The sequence below is a fragment of the Centropristis striata genome, chromosome 23 (genome assembly GCF_030273125.1).
Source record: "Centropristis striata isolate RG_2023a ecotype Rhode Island chromosome 23, C.striata_1.0, whole genome shotgun sequence".
Classification (NCBI taxonomy): domain Eukaryota; kingdom Metazoa; phylum Chordata; class Actinopteri; order Perciformes; family Serranidae; genus Centropristis; species Centropristis striata.
The window spans coordinates 13,834,151-13,846,229 of record NC_081539.1 but is presented as its reverse complement, the minus strand read 5'-3'; the positions used below and the strand labels follow the sequence as shown (position 1 = coordinate 13,846,229).

The following is a 12,079-nucleotide window of genomic DNA, read 5'->3' as shown; positions in this document are numbered from 1 at the left end:
AACAAAAGGAAAACTCATCTCTGACATCAACATATTACTGCAATTATTGCTTTTACTATTTGGGTTAAGTGTAAACTTTATCAGTTGTTCTGCACTGTTACTGTTATGTATTGAATATATGATAAAATATCCATAAAATATGTCAGTTTACTCACTGATCGAAAAGGTCCTTTAAGGATAAAGTTTGGGAAAAACTGGTTAAAAGGTTTTTGTTGTAAGAAAGTGAACTGGTGGAGCAGCCTGAATAAATAAAGGTTTATTGAACGTGAAGTATTTTGTTCTGTTTGAACGGGCAGAAGGGAGAGAAGAGAGGAGCTTTGCATTGTAAAGCAATCAGAGAATGTCAGAAAGTTGAGATTTTCACAAGACTCTGTGTGTTTATTTGGCGTGAAAACCTGGCGCTTGTTATTATTATTGGAAGGCAGTTTTTTTGCAGAGCTCTGAAACAGAATATTAATCCGAGAAACACCTACTTTCATACAGGATAAGATGTTCCCTGTGATGGAGGTATTTTCAATTTATTTTTCATTATTTGGGATCACATTTCAGCCGAAGTTCATACAGTCATCTCTAGTTTGATACTTTCACAGAATAATACATCTTTTCAAGTCTTTATAACGTAATTATACAACATGGAAATAGAAATGTGAGGTTTTAATTTGAGATAAATAAATAAACAAAATAAGAGTATTTCGGGGGAAAAAAACATTTTTACTTCTCCTAAATTTCCTTAAATTTTGTTTCAGAAGAGGTTTTATCATACAAGCGCTTAATAGGTGGGATGTTTTATTAGCTACACTCCTAATAAATAAGAATTTTGTAATGTATTTGTGGATGTTGAATGCAGAAAATGTTTGTCACAAATAAAAGTAACTTAAATAATGTTAATACTGACGTGAAAGCAGGTTCAGTCCCATCGAGCCAGCGCCAAACGTTCTCCTCCTGCCTGTCGGTCAGACCCATCCAGAAGTAACCCTTTCCAAAGGTCTGCTTCTTCAGCCATTTCTGAGGTCACATGAGGGCAGGACAGAGACATTACCTCACATATTACGGATCAAAGACAGCCTTTCTTTCTTGAACTAGGGATGGGAATAATTAATCGATGATCGATTGATGGTCGTTAAGAATTTGGTCGATCATGTGGAATTTTTAATCGATCCGTGTATTTTTTAATGTTAATGTTATCTCTGACTGCGTATCAGTATCACTGAACTGAAACACAGTTCTGCTGCTGTACGTCAATAAGTCAATGAGCTGAGAATTAAGTTGGTTAAAGCTTCAGTTTGCAAACTGGAAGCTGCAATAACAATTATAAAACACACAGAAATACAAGAGTATTAATTGGAGCAAAACTAGCTTACTGTATCAAACCTTGCTAGCATGAATAACTAGGTTTGATTTTATCCAAAACTTATTGAAACACAAAACAAACTTAAATATGAAGATTACTGTAAAAACTAACCTCATGCCTCTTTGGGGGCTAAAACATAAAACACTGTTATCTTCACAGAATAATCTCACATTATTTAGTTTTACGATCAACAGGATCAAGTCTCTTTTTGTCCTTTCAAAATAAAAGCGTCCATTATCAAAACAGGCTTTTGAATAGTACTGTATATCTTTTATTTTGCCCATGTATGGATGCAGCGATTAATCGATTAATTAATCGTTAACGTTATACATAATGGAGTTGGCAGGTTTCTTCTAAATGCCCATCCCTATCCAGAACATAATGATTTTTGTGGATCATAATCAGTCACCTGTTCCTCCACATCGTTGATGATCAACAGAGAAGCAGACGTTGATTCACATGTTGCCTTTGCGTCGTTGAAACTGTGCAGGTCTTTGGAGAAGAAGTAGCACTTGTCTCTGTAGTTTATCCACTCAGGAGGGCATCCTGTCAAACACATAGTTAAAAACCTTCATTTATTATCAAAACTTGGTCGTATATACCTCATAAATATTTATTGTAACAGTCGTGGTACCTGGGGCCCACAGCGTCGGAGCGACTGCCTCATCCTGCAGAGACACGGGGCCCAGAGGAGTTAATGGAGCTTGGACTGGGATCCCTGGTTGTCCTGGTAGTCCTGGAGGCCCCGGAGGCCCCACTGGTCCCGGCAGCCCCCTTGGTCCTTGCTCCCCAGCTGGTCCCATTGCACCTCTGATCCCCGGTGGGCCCTGCGCCCCCTGAGGACCAGGTTGCCCGTCTCTTCCAGGCAGACCAGAAGTACCTGGCTCACCCTTAGATCCAGGAGGTCCGGCCCTTCCTCCAGACCCTCGGGAGCCCTTGGATCCGGGGCTGCCAGGTACGCCGGGCAGGCCTTTCAACCCTGGCAGACCTGGTTGTCCTGGGAATCCCGGCTCGCCTTTAGTTCCTCGTAACCCTGGAACACCCTTTTCCCCTTTCTCTCCTTTTTGGCCTGGCTGACCAGCTGGTCCCTGGGGTCCTTTGTCCCCTCTTGGCCCTCTGGGACCAGGGGGACCTGAAAAACAAGACATACTGTAAGCTGGTGAAACAAACTTTGAAGTATTTCCTTTTAAATAGTGCCACATTCTAGAAAGACTTGAGAGTTAGATGAGTAGATTGATACCAAGGCTACGGCCAGGCAAAAACATTGTTTTTTTCATGCACATGTCAATAACAGTTAGATAGCTGCCACTTTCCTGCACAATATTATGTGTTTTAGATGTTCTATAATAATAACCAAAATCATTATCAAGAAAACCATGGAAAATGGCTAGATATCACCTATTAATTAAGCTCTTATGAGCTATTTTTGTTGTTATCATTATATTTGTCCAAACAAATGTACCTTTAATTGTACCAGCATTTAAATGAGCAATAGGTCTAATCATTTTTTCCATGACTTTGTTTTTTTTTAATTAGATTCAATATATTTTCTCAAAGGTGCAACACACTGCAGACACACATCTCTCACCCGTTAAAATAGTGAAGTTGGTTATTAGCTGTGAGTGCTTGGTGTCCACCAGCTTCATCTCCTCCATGACGATGGAGAGGTTGGTGACCTCCTTGTCCACACGTGCTGCCAGCTCTTCCTGCTGAGTCCTCAGACTGGTTGCATCCGACCTCACGTCCGTCACGCTGTTGTTGAGGTTCAGCAAGAAGTCCGAGTGCCGGCCGACGGTCTCGGAACAAGTGCGCAGGTCGTTCAGGTTGAGGTTGATGGCGCCCAGGAGCTGCGTGGTGAAGCTGATGTTGCCCGTCACGCGGTCCATGCTCTGCTCCGACTCATCCAGCCGCACCTCCAGTCGGTCGAACTTGGTGGACGTGAGGTTACCGAAGTCCCTCTGCCGGTCCAGGACCTCCCTCAGCGTCTGGTCGTGAGCGTCGGTCAAGCTGCTGGTGTTCTGGAGCTGGTTGGACATAAAAGCGAGCTGCGAGCCCACCTCCTCCAGGCTGTCGTTGTTGGCTTTTGCGAGAGCCGAGGTGTTGCTCGCCATGCCCTGCAGGTTCTCCACCTTGATACGAAGCCAGTCGGTGTCGGAGCGTGTCTGCCGGGCCTTCTGCTCCAGACTCTGAAAGTCATTGCGCATTTTCTGGATGGCCTGGCTGGTGTCGTCCACAGATCGCTGCAGGACGGCGATGAGGCCTCTCTGCTGGGCCTGGGTGAAGTTGAGGCTGCTGATGCTGAGCAGCGCCTGGTGCTGGAGCTTCACCTGCTGCTGGAGCTCTCTCTGCAGCATGGCCGTGTCGTCCTGCAGACCCCCGATCATGCCGCCGTAGGACTGCAGGGTGCCGTTCACATAGTGCAAGGTGGCTGTGTTGCTATCCAGCAGCCCCTGAATGGAGCCCTGGCTGTTCTGGATGTCTGAGCCAATGTTCTGCAGCTGACTCAGCTTAACTTGATCGCTGTGGATGCGTTCCTCCACCGCAGACAGCTGCCTCTGGAGAGTCCAGATGTTGTTCTTAAAAGCCTGGATTTCTGTGGTGGTATTCTCCGACTTCTCTCCCGCTTGATCATCTGATGACGGAGATTTGTACAACACGTTACAAAAATGTTTCAGCCTCCCTCTGCAGCTTTTATTTTACGAGAAACTTACCCATCTTTTTCAAAACAGTCTCAACGGCCATTATCTTTCCTCCATAGTTGGCGATGCCTTCGGACACGTTGTCGACTCTTTGCACCACTGGAAGAAAAACAGGGACAGGTAGGACAAAGGTTAGTGTCATAATCGTCCCGTCACCGTCCTTTATTAAGAGAGCAGAATTGCCTGCAACCACAGACATCATATATAAAAGGGATCAGAGAGGAAACCACTGACAGATACTATAAGAGATGTGTCTACATGTCTTGTAGGCATGTAATAACATAATATAATCTCTTGGGTTAGGCCAGATTTAGAGTGTGACAGAAGGTAGGAGTGGATTATGGAGTTAGAGTGAAAAAAAAAAAAAAAGGTAGGCAGTTAGATGGAGACAGAAGAAATTCAGCAAGGATGGAGTGGGTGGTCAATGATAGATGCAGGGGTTGGAGTTGTACAGGGAGACACTGGCGAGGGCCCTACGGGACAGGAAGTGACCTAGAGGGGGTCTTCAGTAAACAGGCGGATCAAAGACAGCCCAGAGGAGACAGACGCTGTGGCAAAGAGGCTCTTCACGCCCCCACAGGCGACACCGGCGTTCATTTCCTCTGGAATGTGTCTGGGATTTCAGGGAATCAGCCCACTTGTACCACCAGCCTCGCCAAGGGGGACACTTCCTCTAACTGGGAGCTGCACGGGCTCCTCTGCTGGGAAGCTGCATCCCAGCTGTTCGCTCCCAGCAGTTTGGACAACAGGTCAGTTACAAGATGAGCTGCTTCAAATCCATCCGTCCATCCAAATAAGGACACAGGTAAAGCCTTTTGTTCATGGCTCGATTAACACAAATAAAAGCTTTAATTCTGAGGTATTACAGTAAGAAACAAGTTTATATCCCTTGTATATGAAGTAATAATCTTGAACATTTTAATTTAAAGAAATGTTAGGTAAGGTTTAATGTTAAATAAGGTGAAAGCTTTTGCATTCGCAGTATTACCAACTGGGTGTCTGTGGCGACGACAAACAGTAGACAGATAGTGATGCCTTTTCCACATGGTTTGTGTGGCAGAGCTAACTCAACAGACACGTTCTTCAGCTCACTTATGTGTGAAGCTGTATACTCTTGTCGTGAGTAAACAGTTACTACGGCCAAACAAACAAAGAAAAGAGTGATGACCACAGACGATGAAACTTCAAAAACAAGTGAAAGTGATTTTTTTTTTTAAATCACGCCTGTAATTACTGCTTAAGTGCTGCCAAAAAGAACGAAACGGAAATCTGTAACTTTAACCCTTGTATAGTCTTAACAATCTGCATACTCACCTTGTCCTCAGGGGACATGAAAAAATCATCCTATTTTTCATAAAGAAAAAAACTCTCATGCATCAATAACTTTGGGAATGTCAGGGTTTTCCATCTTAACAGTTCAGAAAAACTGAAGTGAAACAATGACTAGCTTGAACTGATCTGGCGTTATAGTTATATGGTACAATAAGGAAATAACAAAAACTACAAAATACTCAATCATTGCCCCCAACCACAAGGTAACAGACCAACCAATTTTCATTGAGGAAAAATATAATTTAGGCTGTTTTCTTGCTGTTCAACATAGTGGTGGGTCATTTTTGTCCCTGAACACAACGCAAGGGTTAAAGCAAAGAAATTGACATTTTGGGGAATATTTTCTGAATTGCATTCTTGCTGAGAGATAAATGAGAAAACTGACACCACTCTCATGTCTGTCTGTTTGACGCTAGCTAGCTAGCTTAGCATGAAGACTGGAAACAGGCAGAAACAGCTCGCCTGGCTCTTTTCCAAAGCAAACAGATTCTGCTACCTGGAAAAACTCAGTAATTAGCATGTAAAATGATGTTTCTTCAACCAAAAGTGAAAAAAACCCCACATGTTATGGTTTTATCATGCTAGAAGGCATATTTCTTCACCTTTGGAGAAAACGAGGCTAGCTGTTTACCCCTGTATCCCATTTTTATGTAACCTAAGCTCACTGGCTCTCTTAAGCTTTATATTTACCAGACAAATAAGAGCAAATAAGCATGATTTTTAAAACGTCACACAATTCCTTTACACTTATACGACGGCGTATTAGGTACGTTTTTCAAGTATGAAAAAAAATAGATATATACCTGTGGGAGGGGTAACATTTCAAGAAAAAAGTTGCAAATCTACAAGAAAAAAGTAGTAGATTTATGAGAAAAAAAGTCGGAAAAATTGTGTTTTGTATTTGTCAAGGAACCTGAATTACACCACAGACGCCGCCCGTCGCAAATTTGCCACTTTAAATCTTATAAATCTGCGACTTTTCTTCTCGTAGATTTAATCTCGTAAATGTGCCACTTTTTTCTAGAAATATTACACCCCTTTATTTTTTTTTTGTACTTGGCCCTTAAACGCTGTCGTAGATTTAAGACTTCAAAAGCAAAAGAAAATGATTGTTTGCTCTCCAGACTGCAAGTAGAAAGGACCTTTTACTGTTGTGGAAAAAATCCTCCTGAGTAATAGACACTGAGATGTTTGGGAAACTTCAAATTGGAAAATGAAATGTTTAACCACAGTAGTCAAAGCTGTTTTTTGTTTCGCCCTAGAAGTGCACCTTAAGTTGTCTCATGTAATAAATAAACAGATTTTAAAATAAATCCTCGGGTTTCCAAATTATTCTTAGAGAAATTGTTCTGTTGGACAGGAAACGGGACACATTTCCAGCCACAGAACGTACAGTTCAGCACTGCAGAGCACAAAAGACACTTTGACGCTGAGGCCGAACCGCACGCTGCAGAACATATATGCCACATTGCTCCTTTCACCGACGCTCACACGTGGACTCGCCTGGAAACTGAAACCAACACAAGCAAACTCCCACATACGCATGTTTCTGGGCCTTTTCCACATGTTCTGTTCCTGAACTGGCCTCCAGGGAGACTCATTGCATCACACTGTGGCAAAATTAACCATAAAACACGAAGGCAAAGGAGCTGAAATTGCAACAGGGCTGCAGAGGAAAGTATTATCTTGGCAGAAACCCTGTAGATCCAAGTGTTGTAAAAATGAGCTGTTTTCTACCCAGTTTGAACTCTTTCCAGCTCTTGTGTGAGCGGTGCTTAAGATTGTCCAGGTTGTCTTGTAAAATCCAGCTTCCTTAAACATATAAAGTCAGAGAAAGTGAAAATAAATATGAAGCAACTCCATTATAAACTCCATGCTTTTGTTTTTTTTAATATTTTCTAGGAGCCACCGTGCTTCCTCTGTTAGGACAGAAGAGACAGGATAAACTTTTAAGGTCAAATTTAATTTCATATGATTTTGAACATGATTTATTTTGAGAGTGTTGTGCTAAATGTCTCCTCGGTTACTTGAACTGGAAAAAGTGAAAGTCAGTAACTCTGTGTTCTCAACATAACTAATTGCCATTAAGGTAAGGGCATAATTTCCACTGGGGATGATTTAAAAATTACCGTTATTGCCTCTGCTTGCTTTTATAGTTTATTTAAATCTGTACAAGGTGTAAAATCTACTCACAGTCTGCAACATTTTTTACTTATGATGCTGCCTGTCTCGGCCAGGACATTCTTAAAAAAAGAACATTTTAATCCCAATGAGTCTCCTGGTTAAATAAAAGTTAAATAAAATAAACAAATGACCTGTACTAAAGGGTGCTGGTGTGAAAACACCCTTGGGACTTATTACAGTTGTTCAGAAAAATCTATAAAAGAAATGTTTAGTGACAGAGAGTCACAGAAGATAATAAAGCAGCAGCAGGCCTGGAGGTGACGTCAGGACTTCACAAGACGACCTGACGGAGCGTGAGTGTGTGGACCACATGGGACCACAAGCAGGAAACAACAAACACGTTTCACAGCGAGGTGCGCTGTGTTCACATCTTGTTTTACTTTGCTGATAAAACTTTTTAAATGTGATGTGACAAAGTATGCTAACATTTATAATAATAATAATGATGATAATTAACTTTATTTGTAGAGCAGTAAGTTAGAACAAAGAAATTACAGGCACCAAGTGGTTCACATGGAATAGGCATAAAAACAGATTAAAACCATTCAATTTATTAAATGGAAGTTAAAAAGATAGATAATAAAAAGTGCAGCAAAGCAACTTAATAAGTACTTTACAGTTGTGTGTGTTGGGCTCTGAAGCCACTGACTAAAGTATTACTGTCCCGATGAACACATATTCACAGAACTTGTCTATGAATTCCACATAATACTACATGCAACAACCTATTAAACCTATTTAACATGCTAAAATATATTTTTTCCAATGTGCAATATCTGTAAATATGCAAAGTACTCTAAGGAAAACAAACAAACACAAAATATATATTGATAATAAATGCCAAATAGCAGAAATGTATGTACATAATGTATACCATGTGTACAAAATTTATGTATATGTCTTATTTTTTATATTCTTTATTCTGTCTTCTATATGTGCCTGTACCTTCAGCTGCTGTGACATCTAAATTTCCCCACTGCGAGATAAATAAAGTCATATCTCATCTCATCTCATGTCATCTCATCTTAGGTTGCTCCATTTGTTTGAGTCCAGTATAAAACCGGCTTGGACCCAAACAGCCCAACCCCACCAACAGAAGGTCAAATTGTATTTTGAAAAGATAATGCAAGCATTATCACATAAAAGTGTAAAACGAATGCATAAAATGCATGGGATCATATAAAAATGCATTTAAAAAGTGCCTGCAGAGAGCAGAGAGAGATGTTTCAAGCTCTCTTTTGAAAGCTATAAACTGGAAAATAGTGTTCATATTTAAAACCTGTTGGTGTTTGACAATAAAAGTAAAAAAATGCACAGATTCTGTCCTCTTCCAGTCAGTTTTCTCACTCTTTGATGAAAACTAATGGGACTTTAAGTCCTTCCAGAGTCCAGAGAATGACCTCATATTGCTTTTGGTCGTGTCAGTCAAGACAACAGGCTGCAGGAGGGAAGACACAGATCACTGCCTCGCTGCCAAACCCCTAAGGTTAAACTGCATCAAAACAAAAGAGTCACACAGAGGACGTGTGTGTGGGTCAGCGATGGAGGACAGAGAGAAGAACACATGTTAAGTGCATAGAGCAGTCTGGGTCTCACTGCATAACCATCTGGAGCTGGGAGTGTGTTTAAGCTGAGCTGTGGTTCCCCTGACAGAGCCGTGCTTCGGTGCCAGTAAAAACCCAATTTCAGTGGGTTCTGCTGGAGTTGCACTGAGTTCACTCTCTGCTCATCTGGGATCAATTAGGCCTGCATGAAAACATGCACCGTGGAGCAAGCAGGGCCGGCTGAGCTCAGAGAGCGAGGGGACATCATTGTTAATGCACTCACAGATAACCCCTGAGCATGTTAAACAAAATAAGGAGGGGGGGACACACGCAGTCGCATGCTGGAGTGTTTAGCACAATTACAACAGGAACACTCAGAGTTCAATTCTCCGAAAGACGGAGGGGCCGTTCCTCGACCTGGAAAAAATGTTTAAGAAAAAGAAAAGAAGCCAACCAGGAAGTTTAACTCCACACAGCCTGAAGACCCTCCCTGGAGGAGTGAGCTTTTTGGGTGTTGGTAAAATAAACTGAGAGAAGGTTGTGAGGACAGGAGAGAGGACAGGGCTGAGACTTTAAGGGTCTGTTCACCAAAATCACAATGAAATATGTTTTTTCTGGCTTCTCCCCAACATAGTGGAGGTGAATGGAATTAAATTTGTGGTGAAAAATATTTGCTTTGAGCTGCTCAGAGTTACTTTGAACAGTTTTCATTGGATAATAACCCCCATAAAAAGTGTTGACATTGATGTCTATGGAAAATAATGGATGCAATGTCTTTGTTTGTGGAAACAAATGATGAATTTTAAGACACAACCCCCTAGAGACGGAGCGCATTTAAGCCCCAAAACAAACCATCTCCCCCATTGACTTTGTATTGAAAGACTGTGCCTCCTTGACAATTTTGTCTGCTAGTAAAAAAACAGAAAAATGGTCCAAAGCTGCTGTGTGGTAGAATGTACTACCAACCAAAAGGACCAGGATCTAAGCTTTTATAAACTGTTGAACCGAAAAAAACTTTTAAGAGGACAAAAGTGGATACAGATGTATACAGACTTTTAGACAACCAAGGACTGAAACACTAACAAAATGCTTCTTTCTAGCTTAAACTATTATATTTAAACACATCATTTGATTATTTTAGCACTATCTACCAGAAAGGACAAGTTGGCTGTTATCAAGCTAATGTAGCTATATTAGCTTATATATTAGCTAATATCCAATTTTGTCCTCTTAAAAACTTCAGTTTTTTGGTTTGGCAGTTTATAGCTTCTGGGTTCTTTATTTTTTTTGTAGTACATTTAACCACACAACAGCTTTCGCCCATTAATCAGTTTTTTGTTAGTGGACAAAATTAAAAAGGAGGCTTCTGAACTTCAATACAAAGTCAATGGAGAATGATAGTTTGTTTTCACCCTTATGACACGTGGAGCACTGTCTCTATTCAACTCTATCTTATTGAGACAACAGCAAAAACCTTAATAAATAATGCCAAATATCCATATGCACATACTGTCAGTCATGGAACAGTTTTTGTGCTAAATTTGAAGCCACGGCCATTAGCCAGCTAGCTTAGCTTAGCGTAAAGAATAGAAAACAGGGAGAAGCAGCTAACCTGACTCTATCTAAAGGTAGCAAAATCTGCATGCCATTTCCCCAAAAGCTCACAAATTAACATTTTGTTCAAACTGTACAACTGAAGAAAAGTTTTTGGGGAATATATGCTGGACTGTTTCTTGGACTGGGCAACTTCCTGGAGTCATGTGGTGATTAGCCAAAGGGTTGTGCATCAGTATGTGACCCCTGTTGTGAACTTCAACTCCCATGCAGCACAAGTGCACTTTATATTTAACAATTGTTTTATGTCAGAGCGTTTTTATGATCTTGACATTTCCAAACACAACTTGAAGGCAGCTTTACGTCACAGTGCTGGTACTTGTTGCAGGAAACACACAATCAAATTCCCTGCAGAATTGCTCCAATGAGTCCGCTGGGATAAGTGGTTGTGCTTTTTCACCCTCATAGTTTTAAAAAGTTTTTCTGCATTGAAGTTGTTTTCGGCCCCCGTCCCAGGGTAGCAATGGATGTTTACTGTACTCTCTCACTGACCCTGTGGTTATGTGATTGGCCACCACAGTGACATCGAACTGTGTTTCTCAAAAACTTGACTCTGTTTTTCAACTTTTCCACTACAGCATCCACTATAGCATCAGCAGGCTTCATATCCAGCATACAGATAAAGCAAATTAGGGTGGTATGTCCCAAAATGTAATTGTTAGGTAGAACTAACCCTTTATCTGTGCGCACATGTGATTTCTGAGAGAAAGACAGCAGATTTTTCTTTTTATAGGTGTGGTGATCCCACATCATATTTTCCATTACTGATCTATTGCCTTCATGCCATGGGTGAGCACGCAGGAGGGCACTCTTGCTATGATGAAGACTTCTCTGTCACACAAACACACACAAGCTGTCAGTGAACTCATACACTCATTAAACAGCAATGCTCTTATTTCTTGGCAGCATGAAGAGAAAACGATGAAAGTGATGTGTTTGGACGCCTGATCTCTCAGCACACTGTATGCAAACCATTTTAACATTTTTATAAAACAAATGGCATCATTGAAGAAATGTTTACAAATGTTTGCCATCTGCCCATCAGATCACAGTGACAGAAGAGAGTGTAGAGTTTAGTTCACTGAGCCGTCCTACCTTTATATCCCAGCACAGCTACAGCGATGGTGAGGAGCGTACACAGCACATATAGCAGAGCTATGGAGGTCTTCAGCGCCCATTCATTCTTACACTTAGTGCACTGGGTGCCCTCCTGGATCCCTGTGTACAAAAAAAACAAAGATCACATGATTCAGGACATTTTTCTGGAGGTCTAAAAAGGACATGTGGGTAGAATTTGGTGTTAGCTCGGGACTCTCCATGTCCAGGAGTCCCACATCTGGACAAACAGGCCTGGA

At 41.3% G+C, this 12,079-nt stretch overlaps 1 protein-coding gene across 1 annotated transcript in view; it reads right to left on the bottom strand.

Moving 5' to 3' along the window:
* LOC131962034 (collectin-12-like) overlaps positions 1–12,079 on the bottom strand; it is a 45,173-nt gene that overhangs the window by 3,593 nt on the left and 29,501 nt on the right. Inside the window, exons 3-8 of the mRNA XM_059326983.1 lie at positions 11,820–11,942; positions 4,063–4,149; positions 2,940–3,983; positions 1,986–2,483; positions 1,761–1,897; positions 896–1,005 (exon numbers count right to left, since the gene is read on the bottom strand). Of these exons, the coding sequence (XP_059182966.1) occupies positions 896–1,005; positions 1,761–1,897; positions 1,986–2,483; positions 2,940–3,983; positions 4,063–4,149; positions 11,820–11,942 (1,999 nt within the window). The remainder of the gene's footprint in view (positions 1–895; positions 1,006–1,760; positions 1,898–1,985; positions 2,484–2,939; positions 3,984–4,062; positions 4,150–11,819; positions 11,943–12,079) is intronic.